Genomic DNA, 19,616 nt, shown 5'->3' with positions numbered 1-19,616 from the left:
CACGGGCGGCGGTTGCGGGGCGCGGGCGTCCTGGGGACCCGCGGGGAGCGCGCTCCTGTGCAGGCGCCGCCGCACCTGTCGCGGGGCCTCGAGCGCCCGCGTTTCTCTTTCAGGCTTTTTGGGCTTGGGCTTGAGCTACTGTTGGAGCGAAGGCTGTGACAGTCTGGTCACAAAGCTGGAGGAGCCTTTCTGAGAGTGTCTGCAGTTTTTGTCTTTCCTCTTCTAGAGCGTCTTGTCCTGTCCTTTTTCTTTTCTAAACGTACAAATAGGAAAACCTGAAGACCTTTGAATTAGTAATTGTCTTGAGATAGAGCTTGTCTTGGAGATCGACTCTTCACTTGACTGTCTCCTTTTTAAAAAAGACATTTTGAAACAAAGAATTCACTGAGCAAAAGCGGTGATGCTCTTGTTACAACAAAAGCTTCCAGACTTTATTGAGCTCTTTAAAAAAAAAAAAAAAAGTCTGCCCTTTGTTATATTGCAGATAATTATTAGCCTGTGCTTCCTGTATCCAGAGTGGTAAAGGGGCATTTGTAACTTAAGTTTATTATAATTTAGCGAAATGTTTGACTCCAGAAAGTCTGCACCCCCGTTTTTATCATGACTTAATCTGAGTTTAATTAGCTAACATATACAGCACACACATTTTCATTTTTAAATATCCCAAGTTACCTTTGGAAAGCAAAGTGTTTGGGTTCTTTTTTCACATGTAGTTTAATTTTGGAATCACACTCCAAATGTGTAAAGGATTTTAAAGTTGCCACCCCTTACAGGTGCATATATGTGATATATATCCACACACATGCGTGCTAGGAAAAAGGCAGTCACTTGAATAAACCAACTGTGTGTGGCTGGGTTTTCCACTTCCTCTTTGTGTCTTTGATTTGAAAATGTTTTGCTTCCTCCTTTGTTTTTGTAACAATTTCATTAGGGTTTTTTATGAGTGGTCAGTATAAATTGTTCTTGCCTGCGGAATATAAATATATACATGGTAACAATTTCAAAAATGTTCTTAAATGGCTTTAGTCTAATCAAATGTATGATTTTAAAAATTTAGGACCAGTTCTAGGAATTTTGAAAGGATTTTATATTTTAGGCACAAATGTTTTCTTTATTTAAAGAAAAAAAAAAGAATAGGAGGAATCACAAGCATAGAAAGTTAAGGGCATCCCTTGGTTTGATTTATAGTATTTTAGCGTCACAGGTCCAACCAAGTATGCTGGTGCATGCCTATAATACCAGCTCTAAGGAGTTGCAGACAAAAGGATCAGGAGACCAAAGACATCCTCAGCTACCTGGAGAGTCTAAGGTCAGCCTGGCACCCTGAGATCCTGTCTTAGGGAAAAGAACAAGGACAACAAACATGTATGCACTCCAGCTGGTACCAAATACATAGGGGACAGAAAAGCGGCTACAATGGTCCTCTGAAAGGCATGTGTTGCTACCTTTATTAGGTACTTTGTTAGGCCGAGAAACTGTATACTCAGGAATACTTTGGTTTTGGGAAAGCAATGCTAAGAGCTAAAGTTATCTGATAAGAAAACTAACATTGTAGCATAATATGTTTGAAGAAAACCAAAAACTAGCACACTCTAAACCTTTGGCTGAAAAGCATCACAAACTAGAACTGACTTTGTAGCCTTTCTTCTGCCTTCAATGCCACTTCTTGAGTACTTTCTTTTAGCTACTTAATCTTCTAAAAGGCTGGTCAAAGGAAGCCACATGCAATCTGTGGCTTTTGACCTATTCACAAAACAGACTATCCTAGAGTAAATACTTAGGACATACAAATGCAAAATTTGCCTTTAGCCAAGTAAAGCAGCAGAGTTGAAAGAATCTAAATGAGTGTGACCCTGGTTATGGTCATTAAATGTCTGTATGTGTAAAGTACTGTTTTGAAAATGTCCTTTGTTTTGAGACAATGCCTTATTAATTTAACTCAGGCTGATCTTGAACTCAACATATAGCCCAAGGTAGCCAGACTTGTGATATGTCTGCCTCTGTCTTACTAGTGCTAGGATTGTGGGCAATACCACACTCACCTAAGCCTTATTGTTCTTGATGCTCTGATGGGTTCAAAAGACTCTAGGCGTGTCCCAGTGCTTGAACTGTGTGTGCACAAGTAGCTTTAGCACTCTGTTTCCCTGCTCTCTTACAAGCTCCGTGAGTGTGTTGTCTCTCCATTTTCTGCAGTTTCTTGCCTAGCCTGGCATATTTTTTAATGTAAATATTTGTGGGTTCCACCAAAATGGGCAATAGTGAAGTTGATTTTCAGCTGCACCTAGCAAGAGGTGGAAGGAAGAGAAAGGAGTTGAGGTTGTCCATGTGGAGCGGAGTGGGGATAGCAAGCACTATGGGAGCAGCAAACACATCTGCAGTGCCAGTAGGCTGCTGGTGGGTCCAAGAAGAGTTTCATGAGGTAAGAAGGAAGGGAAAGGTCTGCCTAGTCAGAGAAGGCCATGAGGCTAACCTAGGGAAAACTCTGCCTGTCAGAGGAATCGCACCCTTTTAAGCCCAGGTGTGCATCTTCTGACAGGCTCTTTACTGAAGGGCTGCTTAGGCAAATGCCTCTCACCAGTGCTGTGTTAGATGTGTTAGAAACCAGAGTCTGAGGCAGAGAGGATCCATAGAGAAGACTGTACCTCAGCGGCCAGGCTTGAGACACGAAAGCAAGGGTAGCAAAGGTAGGTTGGTAGCAAAGGCTTGTGACAAACAGAGCTCCCGGTTGAAGACTTGGCAACTCAGCCTTCTTGGAAGCTTTGCTGTCATGCACACCCCGTAACCCACCCCAGCCCTGTCCTTCCCTCAAGCTTTGCCGTCGTATCTGCACTTAGCTGCTTGTCTAGCCATTCTTAGAATTAGTCGTCAGAGCCTGGCTGCGGGTAGGGCTTGTTGCCAAACCTCCCGACCTCGGTTCAATCCCAGGACTCACAAGGTACGGAGAGAAATGACCCAAGTTGTCCTTTGACCTCCACATGAACACACACCCCGCCCGCCCACCCACATATAAATGTAACAAAAAAGAATGATGGGGCTGGAGAGATGGCTGTGTTACAGCATTTGCTGCTCTTCCAGACCGAATTCTATTCCCAGCACTCGCTGGGAATAAAGGCTCATAACTGCTGTGACTCCAGCTCCAGGGGATCTGATGCCCTCTTCTGGCCAATTCAAGTCTACACACACAGAATCACAGGGAAAAAAATTAGTTATTTAAATATTTCAGTCATAAAAAGATAGGGGTCACTAAGCAACTTTGGATTGTTACATTTTTACTAGAGTAAGTCATTTATCAGTACACTTGCTTTGTTCTTATATGTGTTTATTTTTAAGTAGCTTTTATTTATCTATAATAGGTATTATTTTAAAAAATCATTTTTTTAGATTTATTAATGTGTAAGGGTTTTTGCCTGTATATATACACCACACACATAACCTGGTGCCCTCGGAGATCAGAAAAGGGTGACAGATCCCCTGGATATGTAGTTACAGGTGACTGTTAGCCAACGTATGGATGCTAGGAATTGAACCCAGGTCCTCCACAAGAGCAGCTCACTAACAATCTCTCTCACCCTGTGACACATCTTATATCTTGTCTCTGTGGTTACCTTAGTTGGGACCTTGACAAATGTTGGGTTCTGTATCCTCACTTGACAGAGGGACAAGCAGATAATAAGAGAATTAAAACTGGGTAAAAGAGAATACAACTCACTCCAGGTTTTCACTCGGCTCCGCCATACTGGTGATTTGGATTTTCATGACTGGTTTGACAAAGTTGACAGGTTGACTACTCAGCTGTATCCCTTCTACCAAGTTTATCCAACTTGGTGTGTGAGTGACGCCTTGTAAAACAGACAACAGCCAGAGGGCTTCTTCACCTCAGACATTTTGTCCAGTGAGCAGAGCCTAGCATGGAGGCACACAGCTATAGTCCTAGCTGCTCAGGAGATGAGGCAGGAGGAAGGCTTGAGCCTAGACGTTACATCTTAACAGACAGACATAAACCAGTTAACACACAGCTCTGCTATTTATGGCCTATTGTATGCCATAGAGAGGGCTTACCCTTGGGGCCTGCTTGTCAGCAGCAAGATTCACTCAGTGACCGAGTCCCTCTACAAAAGCCATAAGTAATACACAGCCAGATGGATGGCCAGCTAGAGTGGTAATGCGCCTTGCAGTTAAAAAGAAACAAAGCAAAACACTAAGATGCTTTAGAACCATGGGCTCTGAAGTTGAGTTTCAGGCTTTGTCCTGGGAGTGGGAGGACCAATGTAGTAAAACGCAAAGGCTCCTGAATTTGACAGAGTTCCTGGTGCTCGCTATGCTGTACAGAAACTCTCAAGTCTGACTCTGAAATTGAGAGACTTTCCCAGTCGAGAGTTTTCCTTTCTTGGTCTGATGTGTATTCAAGATTGCTAACTACTTCAGTCTTCCACACAGTAGATGCTCATTAAATGTTCACTGAATGGACATGAATCCAGCCCTCCCATTTCATGGTCTGGAGAATTTTGAACACAGGGAAGTCACAGGTGACAGAGTCAAGAATAATGTCAGGATTGCCTGTTTTCTTTTTTACACAAAGTTCCTTCCACATTAGCAAACCGATACTTTGTATTATAGGGAAATTTGGTCTTTATTAATATTAGTAATTCTCATGCTAGAAAGGTGACTCAGCAGTTAAGAGCATTTGCTGCTCTTGCCAAGAACCTGGATTTAGGTCCCAGCACCCACGTGACAGCTCACAACTTTTTGAAACTCCAGTTCTAGGGGATCCAACACCCCCTTATGGCCTCTGTGAGCACCAGGCATGCATGCAATGCAAAGACAAACATGCAGGCAAAACATACATGTAAAAAATTTAAATAGTAAGTCAGCATTGTGCTACTGACCTGATCCCAGGCTCTGTCTGGTTCTTTCCTTCAGGTGAGAATCAGGTTTTGTTTGAAATCTAAAACAGATGAAGATACTGATGTATTTTTGTATTCTCGTTTCAGCTTCATGTTTCCTGTTGCAGGTGGAATGAGACCCCCTCAAGGTATGTGAGAGCTAACATTTCTCTGTCAGTCCTAGAATGGAACCCAGGGTCTTGCACATTCTAAGCAAGCACTCTGCTCCTAAACCACATCCTCAGCCCCAAACCTAAGCTGTTTTTCACTGTTTCTGAACTTAGAAATTAAATGGCTAAGTAGAAGATAAGTTAAATTGCTGCCCAATGAGGTAAAATTATCCTATAGTCTTAACTTTGTATGACACCTTCTCTTAAAATTTCTTTTAAAAAAGTTTGGCCGGGAAGTGGTGACACACACCTTTAATCCCAGCACTTGGGATGCAGAGGCAGATGGATCTCTGTGAGTTTGAGGCCAACCTGGTCTACAAGAGCTAGTTCCAAGACAGCTAGGGCTGTTACACAAAGAAACCCCATCTTGAAAAATAAAAACAAAAAAGAAAAAAAAAAAAGAAAAAAAGCTTAATTTGGGGAGTGAAGGAATCACTCTTAATGTTTCCCAAACTTACTAACCCATTATATCAGTAGGTTGCTATTTAACCTCGGCGAAGAAGGGAAACTTTTCAGGGCAAGGACAGAAAGAACAAGTGATGACACTGAGACAAGCTGTCCTTCTTTCGTCTTCCTATTTGGTCTCTGCCTTCTTTGTGCCAGAGGACAGGAGCTGTTATCTCACTCCCCAGTGTCTCCAGCACTCTGCCTGAGTGTTATGGTAGATTCCATGTGATGTTTGTTGAATGAATAAACAAACCTCTTTAATATCTCATGCATGCTTTTTCCATATGTAGTGGTCTTATTATAATGATGCACATAAAAGAGATCTGATATTCTAATTTAAAAGTCTTTAAATCTCAAACTAGTGTAATATACACCTTTAATCCCAGGATTTGGGAAGAAAAGGTAAGCCAATCTCTTAAATTTGAGGCTAGTCACAAACTGAGTTCAAGGCCACATAGGGCTACATAGTGAGACTGTCTCAAGAAAGAAAAGTATTTATGTCTCAGCCAGATATGGGGGCGTATGCCTTTAATTCTAACATTTGGGAGACTGAGGCAGGGTTGTGAGTTTGAGTCAACCTGGACTGTATAGCAAGATGCTATCTCAATAAAGAATGAAAAGATTTGAGTCTCCGTTTTATCCCTGGAAATGTCTCTGTTCAGTGCACCCATCTCTTGGCTGTAGAACTGGAGCCCGCCGGCATGACCGACATCAGTTCTGGCCATACCTTGAACGCAACTGGAGTTAGGGATAAAATATTGACCCATTCTGCTATAGAAAAAAATTGAGGGAGTTTGCCTACACTTGTCTTGTTTTTTCTGCTCCCTTCAGTAGCTCCACTATCTTCCCCCTCTACTCCTCTCAGCCTCCAGCTACTTTTTTTTTTTTTTTTTTGTTTTTTTGAGACAGGGTTTCTCTGTGGTTTTGGAGCCTGTCCTGGAACTAGCTCTGTAGACCAGGCTGGTCTCAAACTCACAGAGATCCGCCTGCCTCTGCCTCCCAAGTGCTGGGATTAAAGGCGTGCGCCACCACCACCTTTGAAAAGTGGCCCCTCTCACAGTGCTGGCTGGCTATAGTACACTCCTTGGGGAAACAGAAACTCCTAGGTCACCAGGAGATAAAAGATAAAGGGAGCTCAGAGCAGTGGGAATTAGCTCACGTTTCCATCGGTGGAAGAGGTGGAGTTGCAGGCCAATTTTCCAAGGGTCAGTTGTATTCTTTTAATTGTGTGTATGAGTATGTGTTTCTCTGCTTGGGTGTCCCAGATTTACATCAAATGGCTTAAGGTATTTTGTCCTACAAAGTTGTGTTTACTGTGTGGTTCATTGAATTGCATTTTTTTTACTCTTTGAGATAAAAATCCACACTCTGAGCAAAGAAACTGAACAAGAAAAAGATCCCAAGGATTGCCTGATAGTTCTTAATTCTAGAACTGGGATTTTTTAAAAGACATTTATATGTCTTTAAAAACACACACAAGTGGGGGCTGGAGAGATGTCTCAGTGGTTAAGAGCATTGCCTGCTCTTCCAGAGGTCCTGAGTTCAATTCCCGGCAACCACATGGTGGCTCACAACCATCTGTAATGAGGTCTGGTGCCTTCTTCTGGCCTGCAGACATACACACAGACAGAATATTGTATACATAATAAATTAATATTTAAAAAAAACAAAACACAACACACAAGTGTATATGAGTGTATCACTTGTGTGTTGGAGCCCATGAAGCTCAGAATTGTCAGATTCCGGTGGTCGTGTGCCACCAAGTGGGGTGCTGGGAATAGAACCCAGGTCCTCTGTCAAGAGCAGCAAGTGCTCTTAATTGCTGAGCCATCCCCTCCAGTCCCTGACATCTGGAATTGTTTTAGAGGGGTGTTTTGTTGTTGTTTTAGTGATTAAAAAACAACAACAACAAAACCTCGTATAGTGTATGTTTGTGAGAGAGCCACAGTGAGTGCGGGGTGAGGCTGGAGGAGAGCTCGTGGGAGTCGGTTCTCTCCCTCAACCGTGAAGGTTCCTGGAATTGAACTTAGACTGTCAGGTTTGGGCAAGCATCTTTACCCACTGAGCCACCTCACCAGCTCTTGTTTTCTTTGGAGACAGCATTTCACGTGGCCCAGGCTGGACTGGAACTCGTTGTGTAGTTGAGGATAACCTTGAACTCCTGATCCTCCTGCCTCCATTTCCCACGGGCTGAGGTCACAGTCATGTACCACCTAGTTTGGCATGAGGGGTTTTAAAGGTATTTTAGAGTGGACTTTTGATCATTTGAAGACTTGAAGCACAGATGATTTCTAAAAATTATACAAGGAAACAACAGCAGTATTGCCCACAACACCTTGTGTGCTTGATCAAGAGACAAGGAGAGAAAACTTAATTTTCACTTTGTTTACTTTTGTCCTTCAATGTTATACCAATACCCAAATCAGCCATTCAAAACTGAAATGATCATTAGGCCCTGAAGATAAGAGGGAAAGCTGTGACTGCATTGAAGGTTACCCAGGACACTGCTTGGTCGTTGCCTTCAGTGTCCTTTGAGATTCCCTTTTTCAGTCGCCTATGATGCTCAGCTCCCGCCCTTCCTTCGGGTCCTTGGATACATGGCACGGAAGAACAACCATTGCATTTTCTTGAAATTGTCTCCCATTACTATGCTTTCTTTCTTGCCCCATCTCTTACTATCACCTGACTTATAGGGCTTTGTTTTTGTTTTTATTATCTGTTGTCTCCAATTACAACATGATCTCCATAGCAGGAAGCTCTGGTTTTAGTCATTGCTGTGTTCTTAGGATGATGCCTGCCATAGACCCTCAAGAATCAGGACAAACTAAATGAGCAGTGTAACTCTGCTAGCTGTCACCTTGCAAGTGCAGATGTGCTTCTGACACTAGGCAGTAAGAAATATAGAACGCAAAATAAGACAGATACGGTGTACTGTTCTTTTCTTTTGCTGCTTAGTATACGTTTATTTTTTGAAATAGCATCTGACTATGTATTTTGGCCTCTGAATGTGCAATTCTCCTGCCCTAACCTATCCAGTGCTGGACTACAGGTAGTGTCCACCTTGACAGTTCTGTCCTTCTTTCAGTTAAATATTAGGTTTTTTGTTGTTGTTGTTGTTTGTTTTTAAAGAAAGAAGAAAAAAGTGGGTGAGGCATGATGGCACATACTCTTAATCCCAGCCTCAGCCTGTCTATCCAGGGAGACTGTCTCAAAACAACCCAGAAAGCAAAGCTCGGCATTTGCATTGTCAGCATGTAAGAGCCGCACAATCGCGTGTTTACATGGTTCCTGTGGTGTTAAGTAAGCTAGTGATTTTGTATTGGGCTGCAATTATGACTGTCCTCAGATCAGCTGCCTGCAGCGCACAGGTTGGACATGCCTGCTAGAGTCAATGAGATTGCAGGGTACAGTAAAATCAAAGTTGGAGTGTAGTTTGTGCTCAAGCTGTGTTCGTATTCACTGTCATGCTCAAGGCATGTGGAACTGCTCCTTGTGTATGGTAGACATTTGCTGATTACTAAACCCCAAAGACTGTACATTTGTTCCTCTCTGCTCTTGGGAATGTTTCACTGGGGAAGCCTAGGAGATGCTAGTGTACATAGTACTTTCCTATGTCACATATGTTTCCCATATGCTGTTTTGAGTAAATGTTCACGTAAGGAAAGGGAAGAAGAATAGCATTTCTTTGACGTAATAAACACTAAATGGTTTTGCAGTTGAGAAGTGAAGTTGCAGAACAAAGTTAAGAAAAACCAGGAGTGCTGCAGTGCCAGCAGTCGAGAAGATTTAGAAGCCAGTTTGGCTGTACAGTGAGTTCTAGAGAGAGAGTCCCAGAGACAGACATAGACACATTCCAGACAGAGCGGAGTGAGCAAACACTCAAGGTACTCAAGTGGATAGTATGTAGCCCACTCATTTGACTTCCAGAGCTCATGGTCTTCAGTGTTATTTTCCACTGTTATATAACAGATGACCCCAAAACTTTGCAAAATCACCATTTTGTTATTTTGCAACATGCCTATGAGTCAGGAATCTCAGAGCGGCTTTGCTGGGTGGCTCAGAGCATCATGTGAGCTGCAGTACATCCATCAGGCAGAACTGCAGTCATCTGAAAGTTTGAGGAACTGGAAAGATCTGCTTCCAAGGTGGCAGACTCATGCTGGCTCTCTGGAGGGGCCAGCTCTCCACATGGACTCCCCAAAGGACAGCTTGAGTGTTCCTATAGTGCAGCAGTGGCTCCCCAGAAAGCAAGAAGGAAGCTAGGAACTAGCCTTGGAGCCAAGGTGCAGGGGCACACGTGTGATTACAGCCTTTGGAGATGGAGGCTGGAGGATCAGGCTAGCCCTTCAGTCATACCAGATCTGTCCCAAAGGAACGAGGCTGAGCAGTTAGTTACATGTCATCACTACAGAATTCTATTGAGTAATATGAGCTCAACATGGGAAGAAATGATATAAGCTTATGAATACCAGAGGGCAGGAATCACTGGGGCTCGTGGTGAAGACTGAGTACCATATTTAGGCCAAGTCACTCATTTCATATCCACATTCAAGTTCTGCAGAACTAGTATTTATTACTTTCACTTAAGACAGACCCTCTAATACAGTTCCCCATGTTGTGGTGACCGAACCATAAAATTATTTTCTTTGTTACTTCATAACTGTAATTTTGTTACTGTTATGACTCATAATGTAAATATTTGTGTTTTCTGTTGGTCTTAGGTAACCCCTGTAAAAGGGTAGTTCCAGTCTCCCCAAAGGGGTCATGACCTGCAGGTTGAGAGCTACTGACTTAACAGATGAAATTCTATAGCTTGCCCAAGATCACATAGCTAAATAGATGATGGAATTCTTAGTTAGGCCTGTCTCATCAGGACCTTGTGTATTTCCATTGTACTGTGCAGCTTTTCAATTAGCAAGTCTCTGGGTGATGTGGTTTCAAGGAAATAAACCATAGGTCATGACCTTAATAAAACCTTGGTATTTTACAGCAGGCCTGATGCCAATGCAGCAGCAAGGATTTCCTATGGTCTCTGTCATGCAGCCCAATATGCAAGGCATGATGGGAATGAATTACAGCTCTCAAATGTCCCAAGGACCCATTGCAATGCAGGTACTTGCTTCTTGGTTGTGTATAAAGTTCTTGTTTGTTGTTGGGCATCTGCTTGTCAAGAGCTTGGTTATGTTTATAAATGTTTACATTTTAATGGAGTTTTGTCTATCTATCTATCTATCTATCTATCTATCTATCTATCTATCTATCTATCTATCTAGTTTTCAAGACAGGGTCTCTATGTAGCCCTGACTGTCCTATGACTCTGTAGACCAGGCTGTCCTCAAACTCACAGAGATCCACCTGCCTCTGCCTCCCAAGTGCTAGAATTAAAGTTGTGCACCACCACTGCCCAGCATTATAGAGTTTTATTATATTTGGGTTCAGGGGATCCACTTTGCCTTAGCCTCCCAGGTAGGTGAAATTATGGGTGTATGCCACAGTGCAGTGCAAACTCAAAGACTCACACATGCAGGTGACTGTCTCAGTTACTTTTCTATTGCTGTGATAAAACACCATGATGAAGGCAACTTATAAAAGAAAGAATTAGTTAGGGGCTTACAGCTTCAGAGGGGGAGTCCACGGCCAGTGTGGTGGGAAGCAGACAGCAGGGGGCCATTTTCATTCAAACTACCATGGTAACCACTCAGAATAAATATTAGTTATTGGAATTAGTAGAATAGACAATGGAGCTATGTGTTCTTTCTTTCTGAAACTATATTTTTATGATTTAAGAAATAAAAGCTGAAGTGGAAAAATCTTGGTAGAGAACTCAGAATTATAAAAAGTGACACCGTAGATTTAAGCAATTTCAGGACTGAAAAATATACTAACCAAAAGAAGAATTCTATGGGTGGTTTAACAGAAGATTAGAAATGACTGAAGAAAGAATCAGTGAGCTGGCTGCATGGGGGTGGCACAGGCCTTTAATCCCAGCACTCAAGAGGCAGAGGCAAGTGGATCTCAGTTAGTTCAAGGCCAGCCTGGTCTACAAAGTGAGTTCCAGGACAACCAGGGTTATGATACAGAGAAACCCTTTCTCAAAAAACCAAAAACTAAGAAGAAGAAGAAGAAAAGAACCAGTGAGCCGGAGAGGTCAGAAGAAGCTCGTTAGAATGAAGAGAAAATAAGAAGAGGGCACGTGAGAGGAGCCGGGGAGCTGGGAAGGAGGCTCATTTAAATGTCTGGTGGGCATGGTGCCCTGCATAAAAATCTAGGCGTAGACAGTGTTGGCAGAGGATCCCCAGAGCAAGCAGCAAACTAGATGTATCAGTGAGCACTGGGTTTGAATGAGAGACCATGCCTCAGTAAATAGGCAGAAGAGCAATTGAGGAGTGTTCTGGGCATCCACCTGGGGCATTCCCATGCAAGCCCACACAGGTATAAGAACGCGCATGTGCAAAATGGAGAAAGAGATGTGTGAGAGTTTGATGATCCAAGAGAAGGCCTAAGACACATTTAGCTGGAGTCCTAGAAAGAAAGGAAAGTAGAATAAATGAGAAGTAAGAGCTGTGACAGCTTCTGAGTTGCTGACGATGCTGATGAATAGAACTAGAAAGCTTACTGAATACACATATGGATGATGTGCACAGGTTGCTCTAAGACTTAGTGTCTGCAGTAGCAGTAGACAACAGCTCAGCATTCAGTGTGGTGTCAGCTGGGTGGTTCTGGTTTGGAGTCTTTGGTGAGGGCAGGATGCTGGTGAGGTTAAGGCATCTACCTCCAAGGGTCCCATCACAAGCTGGCATTGGTACCATCTGTTAGCCTCTGCTCCAAGATGGGCCTCTAAATTCACATGACTTTCTTCAGAGCAAGTGATTGAGGGAACTACAGAAGCTCCAGTGCCTTGTATGGCCTAGCCACATGCAGTCATGTCTCTAGTAAAGGAACTGTTGTGGGACTATGGGCAGGGGCACAGACACCGACAGTAAGAATAAGTAAGTAGAAATCTCACATCTAGTCACATCGTAGAAAAAAAAGAAGACCAGATCAGGAAATTGATAATTAAGGGTCACCAAAATGGCTCAGTAGATAAAGGTGCTTGCTGCTGAAGCCTGATGACCTGAGTTTGACCCTTAGAGTTCATATAAAGATGAAAAGAGAGAACTAACTCCACAAAGTTAGCCTCCAACCTCCCATAAACATCATGGTACATGCATGGATGCGCGCACGCACACACACAGGTTGGGGATAATAAAATAAAGAAGAAATTGACAAGAGAATTGAGAATACTGTAAGGCCAGCTTAATGTTGATCTTTAGAATCCTAGCGAACAGGAAGAGAAGTGAGAGGAGAGAGGCCTTGGGGAAGGTGGCGGGTAGTAGGAGTGATGAGATTAATAGAATTGGGTGGTACTAAGAAGAAAGTGACTGGTGTAGATGAGCTGAAAGGGTGGGAGGGGGAAGCCATGCTTAAAATAAAACAGTTTAGGGAGGGCCGCTGACTTTTACTGGTGGGCTAATGACGGGACAGTAGAGTGAGAAGGAGGACTGGGAGCCTGGGTATGGTTGCCGTGCTGAGGTGAGGAAGTCAAAGACCAGAGACTTGGAACTGAGCACTGAGCGAGTCATCTGTGGAACTGTTGACTTTACCTACAAATTAAAGACTGGCCTGTGGAAGGGGAGGGGAAGGAGGAGGAAGGGGGAGAGGAGGGAGCCTGGGATTTAGCATCCTGAGTTTCACCTGAACAACAAAGCTAGACCCCAGGCTCAATAAAGAAACAGACCAGAGGAAGTTAGGGTTGGTAGACCATGTGGACAGGTGCAGTGGTGAATGGCGAATATGTTACCAAAACCAAGAAACTGTATTCAGGTGTTTTTAGAGAAGAGGAAATGTTTTAAAGGAACAAGTCCTCCCCAGTTCCAAGACAGTAGAAGTGGTGGTCTCCAGTGGGCTTCAAGAGCATCCATGGTTCACATGGGAGCTATCAGGAGAAACTTCTACTCAGGGAAAATTGCTGTTATTGTTACTCTATGTTTAATGTTAGAGTTTGTGAGGAGGTATTGTGCTGAGGGATTCTTATTTCTGCATGCTTGAGCTAAGTTTATATTATTGTATTGGTATACCATTTACTATTGATTAGATCTATGTCATTTTTTGTAAAAGTTTAGGTTATTACAACTTGATATGAATATCAAAATAGTTATCTTTTGTTAGGTTTTATTTATTTTGTGTGTATGAATGTTTGCTTGCCCTTATATATATGTACCATGTGTGTGCCTGGAGCCAGCCACAGTGAAGAGTCCATCCATCCCCTAGAACTGGAGTTACAGGTGGTTCAAGATACCATGTGGTTGTTGGGAATCAAACCCCAGTCCTCTGTAAGAGCAACAAGTGGTCTTAACTTCTGAGCCATCTCTCTACCTCCAAATTTTTATTGTCTTATAAATACTGGGAATCAAGTTCAATTTTACATGTGAAATGACTGCCATATGGCAGGGTCTCACTGATGCTGGGAAAACAAAGACACATACATATGTTATGACACCTTTCCTCAAAGCATGTGGCCTATTGAGCACAGTGGCATGTAACCCTGTGCTACCATGAAGCCTGAAGGAGTTTAGACCAGTGGTGTCCTCTGACACTAGCAGAAATATTCAGCTAATGTTTTTTTTTTTAATCTTCCACTAGAATATATCGTATATCTTACTGGTAAAAATACTGTACAATGATTTTGCAAGATTTTTAATAATTAAAAAGAAAACTCATATATTATTTAATCTGTTGTCTGTTGTTTCTTCTAGGCAGGAATACCGATGGGACCAATGCCAGCAACAGGCATGCCTTTCCTGGGGCAGCCACCATTCCTGGGCATGCGTCCTCCAGGCCCACAGTACACCCCAGACATGCAGAAGCAGTTTGCTGAAGAGCAACAGTAAGGACTCCCAGGATCCAGGGAGAACTGGGTTACCCAGCTGCAGCTGTTCTGTAGATTATCAATGCTCTGTAGTTTGAAGCTGAAAGAGATACATTGTCTTTAGCACACTTTAAAAACGAGTTTGTTTGTTGTTTGATTCTTGAGACCCGACCCTTTAAATACTCTTGTAAGAAGTTTAGAGCCAACTACGTGGTCTGGCACTTACCTGTAAGCCTGCCTCTTGGGAGGCTGGGTAGGAGAAGTGTGAGTTTAAGACTGGAGGCCAATAAAGCAAGAGTCTATCTCAGACAAAACAAAACAAAAGCACAGAATAAAGAGGGATCTGAAATGAAGTGGTTTTCAGCACAGGTTACAAAGTTACCAACAAACTTGGTTGTCTGGCAGGTCCTTGCTCCTAAGAGCATGGCTCTTGTTCCTGGAGATTCTGCCTTCTTTCCCCATGAATTTCCGTGTTTGTTTGATTGGTTTTTGCCTTTTTTGTTATTTTGATTTCTGGAATCAGAGTAACGAAAAAGGCCCAGGGTAGTCTTGATTTGCAGTCTTGGTACCCAGGCCTCCCAAACGCTGGGATTATAGGCTTTTGCTTCTACACCCAACTTCCTCAATTGGTTGTTGTTGCTGCTGCTGCTTGATGGTACAGCATTAGCTGCTAGGCAAGTGATGTACCACAGAGCTACCTTCAGCCTGCGTTTCATTTTCTTATATGCAGAACAAAGTGTGCTTTTATGTTTATCTGTCTCCCTGGTATTCGCTACTGCTCAGTGCACAAGATTGTTTCTTCTACTGCTGAAAGTCTAGGGGTGAAGAAGGGTTCATGTTCTCTGCCAATTAAAAAAATTAAAAGCAGGAAAGAAATAAATACTGAAGATCTGTGGAGTCCCAACAGAGCCATCATACGGTACCTTGGGAGTCGGAGTCCCCTCTTGGGGATCTTTGTCTCATTGACGATGCAATTTGAGAATGAACACAAAGGGAATTTTGAGGACAAAGAACAGATTTAGACAGAAGCTAATGGACAGTTTATTAGAGTTTGAAAGGAAAACTCCAGCGCAGCAAGTGGTAACTCTCCCAGGTGCCTGAAGGGGGAGGGTGGAAAGGGTAAGATGGGGAGGTCAGCCACATGGTGACAGGCAGCCACATGGCAGGGCAAAGGGGCCTTAGGAACGGGCAGAGTGAGGAAGCCCAAAGCATTAGAAGTTTAAGAGCACACTTAGCCTCTGGCCAATATCCAGAAGAAAAAAAAGAACAGAAAGAAGAAAAAGAAATAACTACACTTTTTGGAGTCGGGTTTCAGAAAGGTAGACCCCTCACAGGAACTGCCCCAGTGGGAGGGGGTTCTAGGAAGGAAAGGTGTATGTTATCTTTTTTAATTGATAATTTGAAAAATATTTTAAAATCAAATATAATTACACTACCCCCTTCTCTTTTCACCCTTGAACTCCTCCCATATATTCCTCCCCTTGCTCTCTCTCTCTCTCTCTCTGTCTCTGTCTCTCTCTGTCTCTCTCTCTCTCTCAAATTTGTGGCCTCTCAAGTACAACCTACTTAGCCCATATAATTTTACTTATATGAATATAATTTCAGGGCTGACCATTTGGTTTTGGATAACCAACTGAGGAGTTCTTTCCTAAGGTGAACCTGCCATCCTGGGGTGGTTTCCTAGCCAAGTCCTTTGCCTTGCCAGGTTGGGTTAATCCTTAAGGAAGGAGACAGGGCATGTTTCCACCTAGAGGGGGATTTCTCTCTTTACACTCGAAGCTATCTCAATTGTAGCATGATGTCTGGCAAGCATAGATCCCAGGTTTCATACTCAGTACCCACCACCGGAAAAAAAAAAAAAGAATACTTTCTTTGCCTTGCAAATTAGGTAAGAAATAAAAACATACATGTAAATTAAGTGAATCATTCTGTAGATTTATTTAAAATATTTTAGAGCTAGTATACAGGAGAAACAGCTTGTCATAAGAGAATTACATATAATCAAGAGTGAAGATTATAATTCTAGAAATGCAAGTTGGTATTGCTGAAGCTGATAATAAAAGCTGAATGTAGCCATTACTACTTGACTGACTGTTGATGTGATTGTTTTTTCTTTAGAAAACGATTTGAACAGCAACAAAAGCTCTTAGAGGAAGAAAGGAAAAGACGTCAGTTTGAAGAGCAAAAACAGAAACTCAGACTTTTGAGTAGCGTGAAACCCAAGGTGATGTGTGCACCCCCACACACACACCCTCCAGCACACACGTGTGCCCTGTGCATGCCTCCTCTCACTCAGGCAGCAGCCCAAGCTGAGGCTGCAGTGGATTTTCTTTGTATAATGGTTTACCTAAGTCCTAAAGGGAAGGGCTTTCTTTTTCTATACAGATCGATATGCTTCTGTTGGGGAAAACAGGTATCAGCCACTGTTTTCTCAACTCTCTCTCTCTCTCTCTCTCTCTCTCTCTCTCTCTCTCTCTCTCTCTCTTTAGTCACCATGACAATGTCTTTCTTAGGAAGCATTGATCATAGATGGGAGAGTAGAAAATGTATTTGTCAGGTTTCTCATAGAACATTTAGTGTATTATAGCCCCGTTCCATAGTATTTGAGAATGAACCTTTTCAAGTTTTTATATTCTGTAGAATGTCTTTTTATGCCTTTATTTTATATACTTGTTGGTGTCTTTCTGACATGAAAAATTATCAGAAGTATGTAGTAAGAATCTTGGAACTAAAGCCATTCCTGTATCCTTGTACTTGAGAGTCAAAAGCAGGAGGATGACCATGAGTTTGAAGCCAGTCTGGGCTATACAGTGAACTCTAAAACCTTGTCTCAAAAACAAAAAAGGCAAAAAGGACATCAGAAATAGGTCTGTGTGTGTTAGTTTGGGAGGGGAAGATGGTGGGAGACAAGGGAAAAACTAAACACAGGCTTCCTGTCTTGCAGAGCGGAGAGAAGAACAGAGACCACGCTTTGGAAGCCATAAAAGGGAACTTAGATGGATTTTCCAGAGATGCTAAGATGCACCCCACTCCAGTATCACACCCCAAGAAACCAGGTAGTTTTCATTGTAAGAAACACGAAAATATTCTTTCCTTGGAAGTTGGTTGATCATCTCCCCATGTTCCATTGGCCTCTGTGTGCCTTCAAGCTAAATTCAGATTTGAACATTTTAAAATGTAAGGGATCTGACCCAGTTAACAGCTAAGCTGGAGGTTCAAATCCTTAGTCCTCTGCTTAGACATCACTTTAATAACTTCCCAGGAAATTTGTACAGCAAATATACTGACGTCTTTTGTACCAGCATGATGGTGCACACCTTTAATCCCAGCATTCGTGAGGTAGAAGTAGGAGGATCTCTGAATCTGAGACCAGCCTGGTCTGCTGGGAGAGATCCTGACCAAAAAAAGAAAGAAAGAAAGAAAAAGGAAAGTCTGTGGACTCAAAGAAAAGTAGTGAATTAACAATCTATCTTCATTATTATGAAATGTGTTCTCTTGTGAGCTAGGTCAAATTTCATTGTTTATGTGACAAGATTTAGAAATTCTCAAAACACCCATTTTAAAATAGTCATGGCTACACTATCCCTCAGGGAAGTTCATCTTCTTCAGTAAACTTCTTTGTAGTTTTTTTTTGTTGTTGTTGTTGTTTTTTTCCAGACAGGGTTTCTCTGTAGCTTTGGAGCCTGTCCTGGAACTAGCTCTTGTAGACCAGGCTGGTCTCAAACTCACATAGATCCGCCTGCCTCTGCCTCCCGAGTGCTGGGATTAAAGGCGTGCGCCACCACCGCCCGGCTTGTAGTTTTTAATCATGAGGTAATCAAATTAAATTGCCTTTTAGAGAAAGAAGCAGGGTAAAGAGATTTTTGTTATCATTTTGAACACTTAGCAGTTGAAATTGTCCACAAAATGTTTTCTTGTCTCTTTGAAATTAAATATTTTGACATTTTGTTATCAGCTCCTTTCAATAATATACCATTAATAAACCATTTTCATAAATCATTCTTTAAATCAAAAGGTACTAACTATATTTTGCTAGAAAATATTATATCAATAAATTTTATTTTAAATCCTTGTATTTAGTATCTCTTATAAGTTAATATCAGGAGAAAACAATATTGATGCTGTTATCAATTCTTTTTTTAAGTATTTATTTTTATTTATGTGTATGTGTTGGTACCCACCAACGCCCTCAGATCCTCTGACCTGGAGTTACAGACTGTTGTGAAACTGATATGGGTGCCAGGAACTGCACTCGGGTCCTCTGGAAGAGTGATAAGTGCTTTTAAACACTGAGCCATCTCTTCAGCCTGTTACGAATTCTTGATTTTCTGGCTCAGCTTTGACTCTGTCCTTTTAATTTTACTGATTAGATTATGTGCCTTGATTCCTATTACCAAAATCAAGTCCAAATTAAAATATACACTAAAATTGGGGGGAGAATAGATACTATCAACCATTTTGAGATAAGGAGAAGTATATCTAAAACTGAAAATTGTCAGCCATACAAGCTAGTGATGAAGTGATCTGATGGGGGAGAGTCTTCTGGCTTGTGTTAATTTCATTGGTTAAATAAAGAGGCTGCCTTGGCCCTTTAATAAAACAGAAAATTAGGTAGGCGGAGTAAACAGAACAGAATGCTGGGAGAAAGAAGCCGAGTGAGGGAGTCGCCATGGTTCTCCCACTCCAGACAGACGCAGGTTAAGATCTTCCCTGGTAAGCCACCTCGTGGGCTACACAGATTATTAGAAATGGGCTAGATCAATATGTAAGAGCTAGCCAATAAGAGACTGGAACTAATGGGCCAAGCAGTATTTAAAAGAGTACAATTTCCGTGTAATTATTTCGGGGCATAAGCCAGCCATGCGGGCAGCCGGGTGGCAGGAACATAGCCTGCTCCTCCTATTTTAACAGTGATCCAGGCAGTGTGGTGGTACATCCCTAAAATCTTAACACCCAGAGGCTAACATAGGGAGTTGTGAGTTTGAGGTTAGCCTAGAGTGCATACATAGCAAGTTCTAGGCCAACACAAGCTACATAACTGAGCCTGTCGGCATACAAACATTGAAAGTTAAGACTAAAACTGTACCTGGCACCAAACTTAGAAAAACTAGATACCGGGCGGTGGTGGCGCACGCCTTTAATCCCAGCACTTGGGAGGCAGAGGCAGGCGGATCTCTGTGAGTTCGAGGCAAGCCTGGTCTACAAGAG

At 42.4% G+C, this 19,616-nt stretch overlaps 1 protein-coding gene across 10 annotated transcripts in view; it reads left to right on the top strand.

Annotated features, from left to right (window-relative positions):
* The first annotated feature begins 4,994 nt into the window (after window positions 1-4,994).
* The window catches only part of Synrg (synergin gamma), a 68,254-nt gene continuing 53,632 nt past the window's right edge, over window positions 4,995-19,616 (top strand). For 6 of the 10 annotated variants that reach the window (XM_026780936.1, XM_013347331.2, XM_013347330.2 and 3 more), the window contains exons 1-5: window positions 4,995-5,032; window positions 10,491-10,612; window positions 14,296-14,426; window positions 16,527-16,632; window positions 17,353-17,464. In XM_026780936.1, coding sequence (XP_026636737.1) covers window positions 4,996-5,032; window positions 10,491-10,612; window positions 14,296-14,426; window positions 16,527-16,632; window positions 17,353-17,464 — 508 coding nt within the window. In that variant the 5' untranslated portion in view covers window position 4,995. The remainder of the gene's footprint in view (window positions 5,033-10,490; window positions 10,613-14,295; window positions 14,427-16,526; window positions 16,633-17,352; window positions 17,465-19,616) is intronic. The other 4 variants (XM_026780937.1, XM_013347327.2, XM_026780939.1 and 1 more) reach the window with 1 other exon arrangement.

This window comes from Microtus ochrogaster, chromosome 7 (assembly GCF_000317375.1).
Source record: "Microtus ochrogaster isolate Prairie Vole_2 chromosome 7, MicOch1.0, whole genome shotgun sequence".
NCBI lineage: Eukaryota > Metazoa > Chordata > Mammalia > Rodentia > Cricetidae > Microtus > Microtus ochrogaster.
This window is presented reverse-complemented; position numbering and strand designations above follow the sequence as displayed.